Source organism: Dermacentor silvarum, chromosome 8 (assembly GCF_013339745.2).
Source record: "Dermacentor silvarum isolate Dsil-2018 chromosome 8, BIME_Dsil_1.4, whole genome shotgun sequence".
Classification (NCBI taxonomy): Eukaryota; Metazoa; Arthropoda; class Arachnida; order Ixodida; family Ixodidae; genus Dermacentor; species Dermacentor silvarum.
Genome location: NC_051161.1, coordinates 104,734,611 through 104,749,836, shown reverse-complemented (window position 1 = coordinate 104,749,836; position 15,226 = coordinate 104,734,611). Strand labels below are relative to the sequence as shown.

At 43.9% G+C, this 15,226-nt stretch overlaps 1 protein-coding gene across 1 annotated transcript in view; it reads left to right on the top strand.

Moving 5' to 3' along the window:
• The window catches only part of LOC119462784 (uncharacterized), a 45,470-nt gene that overhangs the window by 663 nt on the left and 29,581 nt on the right, over nucleotides 1-15,226 (top strand). Inside the window, exon 2 of the mRNA XM_049672939.1 lies at nucleotides 6,688-6,766. Coding sequence (XP_049528896.1) covers nucleotides 6,709-6,766 — 58 coding nt within the window. The 5' untranslated portion in view covers nucleotides 6,688-6,708. The remainder of the gene's footprint in view (nucleotides 1-6,687; nucleotides 6,767-15,226) is intronic.

Here is a 15,226-nt window from a genome sequence, read left to right as displayed (position 1 = left end):
TTCGACATGCAGTGTGACTGACGATGTCAGTATGGTCATTCTGTTACATCAAGCAGGTGCTGACACCCAAGCGATGGTGGCCCGAAAACTTTTTGGAAATGTACTACGTGCGTACGCTATCTGCACAATGACTACAGGGTATTCCACTGTTCAACATGGGTACTGTTCTGGAAACCTTCGAATTAGAGAAAGCTTTAACTTACGAAAACAATAAAGCTTCCTCTAAGAGGAAGCTTTCACTGAGGTAAATGAATTTGATCGGGTTTGTTGGATTTAAACTAAATTTTAAAACTAGCGACTGTTGGAAGCAGTTGTTTTTTTTTTCACGCAGTCAATTTTCTTAGCAAAGACTGTTGAAAATGTTTCAAAATTAAGCTCAAGTGCGAAGTTCGCAACTCCTCAACTCTACTAAGTAATAAATAATGATATCAGAAATATGTAAACTGCTCCTACTAAAGACATGTAATACGATTAAAATTTAGGTATTTTACATTGCTCTCAAATATGCCCCTAATTTGTGAGTAGTACGTCTGAAAAACACTCGCAAGCATAGTTAAAATTTCACGTAAGTTGTAAAATTATACATCAAATTTATCCGCTTGAGATGTTTTAACAGTTGCAGTTTACGGAACTGCGATATCTGCTTTTGATTCAGAGTTGCGTAAGTTCGTGCTTCATTGTCGTTTCTTCAGGCTTCCCACTTTACGGGAATTTTCGTCAAACGTATCAGGTCCGAAATCAAAGTTCTCCTTCCTGTAGTTGCTTGAATTTATTTATATACAACAAATGTCATTCAAATGGGTCCAGCGGTTGCCTCCCGCTGGACCCATTTGCATAAACGCATTTATGCGTTTCCCATGTATTTTAGTAAGGACATTGGAGTTGGCCCCGAGCTTAAGCTTCCTCTATACTCGCTCACCACAAGGTTGAGCGTTAGCACAGCACAAAGTCCAAGCGTCAACGAGTAGGTTTTGTTATATATATATATATATATATATATATATATATATATATATATATATATATATATAATGCGATCAGATAGAATTCGCTGAAATGTCACAACTGATCAACAAGAACAACGTCAGGAAGCCGTAAAACATGGACGCAGCATAAAATCAGTGCTACGAACACTTGGCATCGGACAAGGCAATATGTATGCATTGAAAGATAAGCAGGATAATATCATCAACAATTTTGATGACATAATAAAAGCGGCGGAAGAATTCTATACTGACCTGTACAGTGCCCAGAGCAGCCAAGCTACTTCAATTTGAAGTAGTGATGAACAGGATACACAGGCTTCTTCGATAACTAGAGATGAAGTTAGAAGGACCTTGCAAGACATGACCATGGGAAAAGCTGCTGGCGAAGATGGAATAACAGTCGAGTTATTCAAAGATGGAGGAGATATCATGCTTGAAAAACTTGCCGCCCTTTACACTCAATGACACACAACTTCAAGTGTACCAGAGAGCTGGAAGAACGCCAACATTATACTAATCCATAAGAAGTGAGACGTTAAAGAATTGAAGAATTATAGACCCATTAGCTTGCTTTCAGTATTGTACAAATATTCACCAAGGTAATTTACAATAGAATCAGGGCAACACTTGACTTCAGTCAACCAAGAGAACAGGCTGGTTTCAGGAAAGGATATTCTACGATGGACCATATCCATGTCATCAATCATGTAAACGAGAAATCTGCGGAGTACAATGAACCTATCTATATGGCTTTCATTGATTATGAAGGCATTTGATTCAGTAGAGATACCAGCAGTCATAGAGGCTTTGCGTAATCAATGAGTGCAGGGGGCATACGTGAATATCCTGGTAATTATCTACAAGAATTCCACAGCTACCTTGCTTTTCCCCAAGAAAAGTAGAAATATACCTATCAAGAAAGGGGTCAGGCAAGGAGACACAATCTCTCCAATGCTATTCACTGCATGCCCAGAAGAAGTATTCAAGCTGATTAGAATGGGAAGGCTTAGGAGTGAAGATCAACGGCGAATATCTCAGCAACCTTCGGTTTGCAGATGACATTGTCCTATTCAACAACAATGGGTACAAATTACAACAAATGATTGAGGACCTTAATTAAGAAAGTAAGAGTGAGGTAGAAGATGAATATGCAGAAGACAAAGATAATGTTCAATAGCCTGGCAACGGAATAAGAATTCAGCATCATCAGTCAGCCTCTAGAGTCTGTAAAGGAGTACGTTTATCTAGGTCAATTACTCACAAGGGACCCTGATCATGAGAAGGAAAATTACAGAACAAAATTGGGCTGGAGTGCTTACGGCAGAAATTGCCAAATCCTGACTGGCAGCTTGGTACTGTCGTTGAAAAGAAAAGTGTACAATCATTGCATTCTACCGGTGCTAACATATGGGGCAGAAACTTGGAAGTTAACAAAGAAGCTCGAGAACAAGTTGAGGACCGCACAAAGAGCAATGTAACGAAAAATGTTAGGCCTAACGTTAAGAGACAGGAAGAGAGCGGTGTGGATCAGAGGTCAAACGGGGATAGCTGATATTCTAATTGACATTAAGAGAAAAAAAATGGAGCTGGGCAGGCTATGTATTGCGTTGGGCAGATAACCAGTGGACCATAAGCGTCACAGAATGGGTGCCAAGAGAAGAGAAGTGCAGTCGAGGACGGCAAAAAATTACGTAGGGAAATTTGCAGGCGCAAGTAGGAATCAGCTAGCGCAAGACAGGGGTAATGGCGCATCGCAGGGAGAGGCCTTCGTCCTGCAGTGGACGTAAATATAGGCTGGTGATATATATATAGGGTGTCCCAGCTATCACGCAGCACAATTTTAAAAAAGAGGAACGGCGTTACGCGAAGCACACCTAGTGTGTATTGTTTTCAGTACAATGGAGTAGCCGCCAGTATTTTTTTCGTTACTGAGATTTAATTCATTAATTACAATTCATTATCTAACTCGAGAAGTACTGTCCTAATTATCAAAGGGTCAATAAGAAAGATGTAGAGCAACATGAAAAACTCCCGATACAGCTTTCTGTTGCTCGATACGTGCTAGATAAATGTGTTTTTCCGAATGTAAAAGAAGGCCGCGAATACAGGCAAAGTACCTCGTGCGTGATAGCTGGGACACCCTGTATATATATATATATATATATATATATATCATACAAGTACGTATCAGCGATGATCGTCCGACGTCAGCATATTCATGGTTCATAGATAACTCTGCTCCAAACCTCTTGGCCATGCTTCATCGTTGTTGCTTTATCTTAAGCGAGAAATATTGCATACTATTATCACTAATAATTTTCTAGTTTCACAATAGCGTAAAATTTTTATAAAATGGAATAAAAGAATCTCGGAGGGCAGGCAAAAAAGCCTGCTTCATTTCTTGCAGCAGTCACTGATTCACTGAAAGCGTGTTCGGCCTGAAGTGGCTCCAACCGTTGTTATGCACGCCATACAAAAAAAGGCATTTTAATCATGGCTCTCCGAGCGGTTCAGAAAGAAATGATTGTGAGAACAAAAAAAAAGAAAGAAAAGAAAAACTGGGCCACGTGTACTTGCACACTGCTTTGAATATGAAACACCGCGTGTTGTGCAATCGAAAGTGATGTTTCTTTTTTGAATAAATGATATTATTTCCGTTTCGCATTAGACCATTTTTTTTTATTTTACGTTGCTCTGTTCACGTTGCATTTTGCGCAGTCGTAAACACATAAAAAAAAGGTACAGATAACCAAGAAAGTGCGGATTTAGAAAGCGCTGGAAAGCAGGGAAGAAAGATTGCGAGTGTAGCCATTCCCCGCTGTCACGACACAAATTCCTGTCGTATTTCAAGCAACTACACTTACGCAACGCCATTAAGATTGTCGCACGACCGGGAGGACTTCCGCAACAAGAGATTTGTGCCTGCCGACTTAAACTTAAACCCTGATACTGCAACTGCCTCGCCGAGCACGAAAGTTGCAGCCGTAATTTTTACCTCGAGCCGTGTCGTGTGACAGGGACCTCTGAAGTTTCAAAACGTCTTTTTTTTCTAATGCAAATGCCTACCACCGTTTTGTGGCAATTTTCGTAGAATTCTCCAGCGAGATTCTCTTAGCGTCGGTGCTCGTTCTTCGTAGAGACGGCCCTTCAAAAAGCGATTCTCAATTGAGAAATACGTCAAAAAAATATTTTTTTTCTCAAAACTAAAATACAATCTTGTTATCAACGTCTCCAACCACCAATTCTTATACTTACGCTAGGAACAACTGTTGTGACGACCGCAATACACTGTGGATTTTTTTTTTTTTTTGCGTGTGTGCCCAAGAAAGAACACAGTTCGGGAGGTTTCGTTCACGTTTACCCCTCCACCATATACCGCGGCGTACCGTTACATTCACCATCGCCTATAGCTAAGACTCTCACTTTAGAAACTGGCGCAAGGACAAAAACATATGAAACAAATCACACTGTTCGACAAATCGGCGAAATTTATCACCGATGAGGGCAATGAAAACTAGGAGACCCTAGTTGGGATCGAAGCACCACCCTTAAAGAAACTCTGATAACGGTTTAGTCGGTATACGAACCTACGGCTGTACAGGCAGCGCAAATCACGACAGACTGTAAACCGATTTACACCTTTAAGGGTGCTTAAAGTTTCAGAGCTGTATATAACTTCCACCCTAGCACCGCCAAGGGAGTAAGGGTATGAATTATAGACAGAAAACACCCTTAAGGGTATAAATCGGTTTGCATCATGCGAATGCTTGTGCCGTCTATCCGTGAGTATCCAAGCGGACGAGTTCCGAGAAAACGCCGCTATGTCTCTAATTAACAAAAACAACACCTGTGCAGCAGAAGTCACATTCCTGTATATCTCGGCGTTGTTGCCTATGATTGGATAGGCTTATAAGTGCGGCTTAGCGTTTTCGTTTCCTTATTTTAATGAATTTCGATGCAGTTTTAAGCTTTTTTTTTATTTCCACCAGAAAATGTGTTTTAGTTTCTTTTTTTAGACAACCTCGTTGGGACACCCTGTATATTTAATTTGCGGGTTCTTTATTGTTCTTTCTTTTCCTTTTTCGTTTTTTAGGGGAGGGTGATAATATAGTTCCCTAATTTTGTTGGCGCTAAAGCGTTCCTGCTTAACTATAGGTCCTATTCTCCTGAAGTGTAGGTTTATCCAGTGCAAAGAATAACAAATATATAGAAAAGCAATCTTGGAATGTCTCAATGTCATGCGGCGACGTGATCGTACAAATAATTAATATTTAGGGCGCTGGAAATAGAATTAAACTTTTTTCGTAAAATTATGCGGTTATACACATATCCGGGAAGTAATGCAGAAAAAATACTATAGCGTCGGTATGAGTAAGTCTGCAGAGCTATTGCAGAAAAAAAGGGCCAAAAGGTTAAATATTAGGTGATGCGAGGACAACCGAACCTTGACATTTTCTTTGTTACGCCATCCATGCCTTAATGTTCTCACTCCTCGGGCGCCAGGCTGACGTGGTATTTTGACCTCGCCACGCACCTCGCATAGGAACGAATGTAGGCTTGCAACCTTGCGCTGATTGATGTGTTAGCTCTCTAGTAAATTTGTTTTAACTGGCCCTCTTAGTTCCAAAGTTATTTACGGAAAAACAGCTCGGCCTTCCATTTTCGTTTCCTTCCTGTTTTCTTTTTTTATTGTGCGTGCGTGCGTTCCTGCGTTTATGTGTGCGTGTGTGTGTTTGCGCGTATGCGTGCGTGCACACACGCACGCGTATACGTGCGTGCGTGTGTGTGCGTGCGCGTGTGTGTGCGTGCGTGTGCGTGTGCGTGTGTGTGTGTGTGTGTGTGTGTGTGTGTGTGTGTGTGTGTGTGTGTGTGTGTGTGTGTGTGTGTGTGTGTGTGTGTGTGTGTGCGTGTGCGTGTGCGTGTGCGTGTGTGTGTCGAGCAGTGTGCAAACTCGGAATGTCACTGGATTTCGACAAGGGGACTTGTTCTCGTCAGGCCCTGGGGTGGCTTGCACGAACGTTTAATAACGACAATAATAACGAATTAAAGAACGCGCTCTTAAAAATCCTCCATAGATAACTCCTAGTCCGCACTAGAACGCGTTCTTAAATTTGTTCTCATTTTCGTTATTAAATGTTCGCGCAAGCCGCCCCTGACGATGGCAAGTCCTCGTGTCGAAACCAGGTTAGGCTCCAGCGGCATTCCACGTTCTATACCATTGCTCATTTATACTCGTTTATACTGTACCATTGCTTGGTCTGTACGGTGCTCATTTCGACTCTTCATTCGCTAAGTGGCGTATTTAGGTACGAAAGTGGACGCTTCCTCACTAGACTCAGTTTCCCCCCTGTGATAATCAGTCCGTCAAGCCTGCAGTACTTACCGCTAGTGCGCTGAGAAATATACTGGCAACACCTGCCGTGATTGCTCAGTGGCTATGGTGTTGGGCTGCTGAGCACGAGGTCGCGGGATCGAATCCCGGCCACGGCGGCCGCATTTCGATAGGGGCGAAATGCGAAAACACCCGTGTACTTAGATTTAGGTGCACGTTAAAGAACCCCAGGTGGTCCAAATTTCCGGAGTCCCCCACTACGGCGTGCCTCATAATCAGATCGTGGTTTTGGCACGTAAAACCCCATAATTTTTTTAATATTCTAGCAACCACGTGATCACGTTCTCTCTGCTCATGCGCCTGGCGCAGCTTAGCAACACTCTGGGCATCATGGAGGCGATCGTCGTCAGTGCCGTGCCAACCGTCGAGGACCAGCCTTTCCCGAGAGGTGAGCATTCGTATACAAAAACGCTCCGTATTCACAAATGCCGCGCCACGACGGCAAGCTTTTCAACAAGAAAAAAAAACGTCTTAAAAAACACGGTGCAACGTACTATCTTAAGACCTATAGTGTTCGGTCGTCACGCCTTTGATGAATGAACACGGTAGATTTTATCATTGTACCTTGGACGGTCTCTTTTAAATCTTTTGTTCCGTTAAACAGCATGGCGAACGTTAGCTGGGACACAAGGTATAGGAAGACGCCTGCAATGATGACATTTCTGCTCGGTCTCTGCGAATGACCGACCCTATTATTTTTTTTTCTTTGCTTATCTATTCTTGCCCTTTCCCCTCCCCAAGTGTAGAGTAGCCAACCGGGCACGTTGGCTACCTCCCTATCTTTCCCTCTTCGTTTCTCTCTCTCTGCTCGGTCCACCACTTTCAGCAATAATCTCCCGCAAAAAAAAAAAAGTATTCTTGTAAAGATGGTCTTTCTTGGCTAGTCACCGCCATTTTTTCTGTATCCGGTACGCTTGCTTAGCTTGTATTTCTTTCTTCTTTTTCTTTATATATTGTTCTTTCGAAATCTTTCGGCGTTTACATCGCGTTGGCGAGAGAGCTAGCCTGCCGTCCCCTCTCAGTATGCTTACAACCTTTAGACTCGTTCTCCAAGTTATACGTTCATTTCCTTACATTATCTTTAGTTGTTGTTACTTTGTTGTCACCGTGCTGTCGGAACGTTTAAAACTCCAAATCAGTGAGCCGTCTTCCAATAAATCACCCGGGAAACAGAAAAGGCCAGGATAGGGACAAGGACGGCGCTCTGCTTCCGTATACGGCTGCTACCGCTCATCAGCGTCAAGGTGTCTCGCCACTTAAATACGTTGCGCAACGAAGTACTATTTGGCTGCGACGTCCACGCCGGCTCATTATAAGCAGAGCAGGCGACCCTGTCAGTCTTGCTCCCACCCGTAGTCACTCGAGTCGACAACTCGGAAGTAACGGTGGGGGTGCCACTTAAGAGCACTAGGAGGGATGGGTGGGCCTAGCTAAATAATACACGAACCGGTACACGCCGGGCTAGCTTTTCTTTAACTTCTTTTTCTTTAAGGCCGAGATGAGTTCGCTCAAGAAGTTATCTGTCGAAATCTGCAGCAATCTCATTTGAATTCGGCGTAACCTGTCACTGATATATCGGACCGTATATTGATGTCAGAAGGAAAGCTAGAGGTGTCGCAGTTTTTTCACGAATTGTCGCAGTGATGCAAACCGCTGAATGTAGCGCACTAATAATTATTGGATCTGTCAAGCTTATAACAACAGGTAGTTAGGCAACTATAAGTGAGCACCTATAGGCTAGCCCATTACGTCTAGCAGATACATGGGCCTATACAGGGTGTTTCACTTAACTTGGGCCCAACTCTAAAGATACGCAAATGACACGTTGCTGGGCCAAACCAATGTAATGTCGTTTGCCGTCGCTTGGAGATACTCAGATTATTTTTTTCATTCCACCTTATTAGATGATTAGTCGTGATTATTTATCAACTTCGCAATGATTATAATTACATTAAACGTGTCACTGATAAAATTGTAGAGCATTATGAAAAACTCCCTATACAGCTTTCTGTTGCTCAATACGTGTTACATAAGTGGGTTTTTTTTTATTTTTTTTAAGCGTGAAAGATGCCCGCGAATACACGCAATGTTCTTCGCGGGTTTCTCTCACGCTCGAAAAAACACTTTTATGTAGCACGTATTGAGCAACAGCAAGCTGTATCGGGAGTTTTTTATGTTGCTCTACAATTCTCTCATTGACACTTTTTATCTAATGACAATAACTGAGAAGTTTATTAATTATTTAGGACAAATTATCTAATTAGGCGGAATGCAAAAAATAATCTGAGTATCTCCAAGTGATTGCAAACAACATTACGTTGGTTCGTTCTAGCTACGTCGCATTTGCACATTCTTACAGTTTGGCCTAAGTTACGTGAAACACCGTGTATACAGATACAGCAGGAGATATACAGGGTGTTCATTTTTAAGTTTTACGGAATTTTTAGAAATCGCCTGTGGCAGGTAGCATAATTCGTATCATTGAGCAGGGTTATTCGATGAGCCGGACATTAGTAGCACGAGAAAACGAATCACATATTCAGCTAATAAAAAAATTCACTAATTCTTAGTTAATTACTTTACGACACATATCGCAATTTACGAATTGTAGCCGGTGAGTTTGTAAGACGCATCCACGTGAAATGAATTTCCATAATGACACCAGTTTGGAGATATGCGCCAGCAAACTCGCCGTAAAAATGCACTGTTTTCCCATTTACTTTTTTTCCCAAAATACTGTTTTATACATTGAAGCACAAAAGTAACCGGAACGCCCATGCATTTCGTCCCACACTTCGGGAAATAATATCTCCAAACTGGTGTCATTCTGGAAATTCATTACAAGTGGATACGCCTGACAAGCTCACCGGCTACAATTTGCTAATTGCAATGTGCGTCTTACAGTAATTCACTAAGAAGTTCATTGGTCAATTTTTCTTAATTCGTTGAAAATGTGTTTCGATTTCGCGTGCTACTAATGTACGCCTCATCGAATAACCCAGCTCAACGATAAGAATTATGCTACCTGCCTCAGGCGACTTTTAAAAAATTCTGTAAGGCCTAACATTGAACAACGCCCGGTATGTCCAGCCAGCGCTACACCATCAAAGCCGTGGTTAATTCTAGTACGCATGGGTAAGGTGATAAAACGGGCAGGATGCCCTGGAGACTCGTCCTCGAGGATTTCAGGGCCCGGCGAAAGTCTCTACTGTGCGATGTTTAAATGTTAGAACGCTTCGGTAATGCAATGACAGAGTTGCATACTCTGAAAAGCCACCTCAGTCTGCCTGGCGCTACGGCACTGCACGCCCCCTCGGTTTTTCACGCATCGCTCCTGCTTGCACTGGGAAATAAGTGGCATTTTAATGCAACTTGGCCATTCGCACACGACATGACTCACTGTGAGTTTTATTATTAGAAATCCCTGCAATGATGCAAGCACGTGTGGTACAGAGTAGGCCAGTAACTGTATTTACCCGGGGGTGTTAAGTTTCAAAAATTGACCGCCCTTGTGAGGAGTGGTGCAAGCGAAGCTTGTTTTGACCTCATGTTTATTGGACATCGGAAACTTAATTCACCGGTCAATTTTGTGTAAGTGAGCCGAGTAGCCTTCTGAACCCCTTGCAGTATACTGCAAGGGGTTCGGTCATATCGATGTCACACATGTCATTTGCAAATGTAAAATCTACACACGTAGGTCTTATAGTAGTGGTTACGTTCGCAATGAATGGCTCGTACCCTCTTAAGCAATGGCTCATACCCCCGTAAACGCCGCCTTCCCATTACGACGACAGAAGAGAAGTGGAAATCTACGTGGGATTTATATGAGCGCCTGCTGTGGAAGAAGACGACGACGCTCGAGCCACTGCTGATGATGATAGTTTCTGCGCTACATCGACGGCGCCGGCTAGCGTATACACGCTTGGCTTGAAAACGGTATAAATGCGCCGCTTGTGGGAATTAAGCAAGCGAACACACGATCACCTTGTGAACAAGAATTAACTCCATTTGTCGATACTATTCGACCATGGCCCCAATGAACGCTCTGGACCTGACCTGGCAATCTACCCTTATAGGAGACAAATTAATTGCTAGTTAATATAGTGAAGCAATGTCGCAGTATTGTCTCTTTAAAAATCTGGCCGCTCATCAATAAGGTATCTAATTGATTGATTGATTCATTCATTCATTGAATGATTGATTGCAAAATCATATACGTACTTTTCGGGTGACAGAAATAATCTGGACTAAACCTGTGAGCCTAGAGGATTTAGCAGGGTATGATGACCACTTGCGCCAGCCTTTCTTTCGGGCGATCGTGCAGCGCTCCGTGTCAAAATGCGGGGGGAAAAGGTGCATCTCCTGTGATATTACTGGCAGTGCCGACGTGTTCCAAGGTGCTGGAGGACAGCTTTTACGATGGTCATTTTGCCTGGTCACCCGTGTAAATAATAAGTAAGCACGCCATTTACGACCGCGCACACCGTGTCCATAAACCACTCGGCGCCAGCGTATCGTGAGATTCTGCAACTTAGATGAACCCATCGGGGTCGCACATTGTCCCACTCTCATCGATTTTGCATGACATCCCAGTGAATAGGCTTGCCTCGAACAGCTTCTCGCCGAAAGTATTTTGTCTGTACGCGCGCGTGCGTGTACACACAGACATGAATGCTTAAACGGACGCTAAAGAGAAAAATAGGTAAGTGAATTACGCCCCTACGCTTCTATACGAAGACCCCTCTTACAGAGTTATACGAGACTTGGTAAGCCATAAAAAAAAAACGACAACGAAACGAGGGGTGGCGACGCTGCCTTGACGTTCCCGCACCAGCTCGCGGTGATGCAACAAATTTTGACGGCGTCTGATCGGGCATAGTTCACTTTTTATCGGCAAATGTGGACTGCGCTGTATTCGAAAGGACTGAGAATGGCAATGTTCGAGAACGTTTTACTGCGCCACAACGCTTCAAATACGAGAAAAAGCATTAAAATATATGACGTCACATTGGCGTATTGGCGTTGCAGTTTAGGCACGAACTTTAAAAAATAATAAAGAAAATTTGGCCTTCCTTTGCTTTTCTCTCTTCCAAACTCTAGTAATCAAGCGCGGAATGAGTGTGAATGAAGTTTGCAAAGAATACTTTATCACTCTGAAGTGCCTTAGTGTATCTTTAAATGATATATAAAGAGAAAAACGAATACAGCACAACAACTTGATTATTTAGTGTCATCGTTTAGTATTCTCTCCGGGGGATATATGTATGAATGCTGCCATAGTGCCGTTAGACATGCCTCGACACAATTTTGTTAGTCGGAGCACATGGTGTTTTTTTCTCTCGCTCCGTTCGCTGATTCAAGCGGTGACCTAGTCGTCACAGAATTTCTAGCCACGCTGTATTACGCTGCGGAAAGGCATCTGGCTGCATGATCTACCGCCAAAACAAAGCTGTGTATGATACGGCGAAACGCCAGAGCTAAATGTTTCATTAACTGCAGGTCTTACTTCTGTATAAGGCACGACGGGGTAACAGGAAACGTACGCTATCACATGATCGTTAACGGCTTCTGCTGTTTCCTTTCTGACCAGTAGACTGTTTTAGCCAGGCGACATTGTCGTATGAAAAATCATCCGGCCGCATACGCCGGTAAGCATCTCTGGCCCACAGAATCATAGAGTTTCTCACTATAACACCTAGAGGGTAAACTGGCGCCACCGTCTATGCGAGTTTCTTAAAGGGCGCCGTGCTTTCATGGGAATGACGGGCTATGTGTCTGCGAGGCTTGTGTTGGCTGTTGTTGAACGAGGCTTCGTCTAAAACGCGGATATCGCTACACAAATAATGCGTTCTTAAAGTAAAATCTACATAAAAAAGGCTTTCATTAACCCATATTACATCTCTCAGTAAAGTTTACTCACCTACAATGCATAATCAAGCGAATAAAAGCAAGAACAGACGACAAGTTGTTCCAAAGCGAGCGATAATCTTTTCGTCTACCCTGCAACTTCAGCGGCCAGCTGATACTTTTTACGTTTCATATAAGTGTGCATCCAATAGCAAGTCCTCAAAATTAAATGAAACATGTTATTGTGTAATAATAAAGCTAAATCAGTTTTTACGTGCTGTTTTAGCAGGAAATGAATCATTGTGACAGACGTAACGGTGCTAGCCAGGCGCGTCTTCAAGGCGTTCTGGCTCTCCAAGAACGATGCCAATCCGAAGCAACAATATGCCGGCGTTCCCATGGATACCACAGCGCAGCAGCGCCAGTTTTCCCTCTATAGGTAATATAGTCAGAAACTCTATGCACAAAATGGAGCAGCTGCAGCGCAGAGGATTACTGTATTACCGTACCGATGTCTGATACGGACACTGACTAGTGATGAAACTTCATAATACTAGTTTTGACCACACCGTTCGGAAACGCATACCTGCGCATGCGATAAACGTTTTTGTCCTACAAAATACTGCAGGTGCTGAGGAGGCGCGTAGTGCTTATTGCCGAAAGGCATCGGGCGCTTTCGTGTGGTAGTACAAAAGTGCTAAATCGTTGTATTGACCTGGGCCGGTATTTTGTAGCGATGCATTTCCGATGCTAATGCCTTTTCGCGCTTTCGCGCTTGGTCAATGGTCAGAGCGACCGTCCGCTCACGTTATCAACGGGATCAGCCGGCCATGAGTGGTGGATGATAAGACTAGCATACAATAAAGCATAAGGCATCGCTACAAAATACCGGCCCTGGCGTTCTCGCCCACTGCTTCCACCCATGCAGCCATTCTGCTGTACGGATTATAGCGTAATGCGTTGGCGTAGCCGCATATAGTGCTGGTACTTCACCCGCTAACATTTTGCCAGGCTGCAACTCCAATCCGCACCCTTACCTTCCGGGGCGCAATTGATCCCTTGAGCTCGCACATAATAACGCTGGCGGATCGCGAGTGACGGTGTGCTATAATGTTCTCGGGTCTGTGCCAAACAACAAAGATAATCGAGCCTTGGCATGGGAGGTGTGCGTTATCTTTACCGAGCTCTCTGCGATACCGAGAAGCAGACGAGAACACTGCCGCGATTGTGGCGAGATCTTGTGAGGCTCTTATTCGCGAGAGTGCAGAAGTGCTCTCGTGGTACGTTTCGCTACTGAGTTAGAAAAAGGAGGAAAAGCTTTACGACGGTGGGCGTTCGCTTAGAAACTCTTGTAAGCTAGCGTAGGACTTACATCACCTACCATTGCCGGCAAACTTTATGTTGAACATAGCCCTAAGGCTGTTGCCATCAGCGCTCCTGCGTTACGGCAATGTACTACTACGTCTGACAGGAATCATCCACTCACCCAAGCATCTGATGCATAGATGACCAGTTTAAGCTTTGTAGGGGGGAGGGGGGGGGACGCGCAGCTCAATAAAATAACGAAGTGACATACCGATCACTACGGTAATAATAGGAAGGTGGGCTCGGCGGCTAGGCAAGGAGCAGTACAGTAGTTACAAGCACAACCGTAAAATAGCATGCATACTCCGCGATCTCAACAGCGGTATTGATCCACCTTTGACGCTGTTTGTCACTGTTCCTACTGCACCACAAACCTCCTTAAGCAGGTTTACTTCCCCTAAGCAACCGCTCAGTTGTTAAGCATGAAATACTTTTTGCTCCCGTTGTCAGCGACCTTCAAGTGACCTTTAGCCAAAAGCCAGAGCGTTATCCGGGCATCGTAGCGGGAACAAAACGAGATCATCTGGGCAACCCGTCAAAAGTGAAGAAAATTCGCTCTCTGGCCCCCAACCCTTTGAACAGGAACTCACACACGCTAGTTACTTCCCAAACAAGTTAACAAAAAATATTGCGTCCGAGTTCTGCGTAATGTTTGTTCACAATGTCACTCAAGCTGTAACTTCTGGTACGCTGAAGTTTTATTTCTCATTTCCAATAGCGACGTTCAAACGGCAGATACAGGGCGCCATATACTTCATTGTCATATTTTGGCGCTGAGGCACGGTTGACTGTGCTCTTTTCAACGCCAGCGGTACGCGAGTTCCGCGGCGCGGGTTTTGCGTCGCCTCGAGAGATGGCGCCACGCTGCGTGGCGCCTTTTCTTCTTCTAGCTGGGCAGCGTCCATTTGGACCAGTAATGGCGTGCTGCGGTGTGGTGAGGTGCGCCGTTGCGAACACACCCATTTTAAGATTGTTACTAGTATCATCTCCAACCAATCTGCTTTGTCGGTAGCCATTTCATGCTTACGTCTACTCTCGATTACGGGAGAGCCCGCAAATTTTTTTTTGATGACCTACCTAAGTTACATTTTGAAGAAAAAAGTCCAAGTCATTGTTTGGCGCAGCAGCATATAGTTATTTATTTCTGCAGTATCTTTTACAAAAAAAATTAAGTTTATGGGTTTTACGTGCCATACCCACAACATGCGGACTGCCGATTAATTTTCATCACCTGAGGTTCTGTAACGTGCACCCAGTGCATGGTACAGGAGCGTTTTCGCGTTTCACTCCCATCGTAATGCGGCCGCCGCGGCCGGGATTCGAACCCGGGCCCTCGGGCTTAGCAGCGCAGCGCCAAAGCCACTACGCCACCACGGCGGGTCATCTTTTACAAAAACTACAAAAATAAACACTTTTCACTAGAATTAATTCCTTACGGTTTGCAATGCTAGCTTTGCAATAAATGTAGATATCGCAGCTCGGCAAATAGCAACTGATGGAACTTGTAAATCTGATCAACTGGGTAAATCGAAACTACCATACGTCAATAAAACCTCTGCAGAGCTCTAGAAAAAAAAGTTTTATCGAAAACTCGTATACCATGAATCTCGTATACCATGAAAGACTGGGTGTGTGC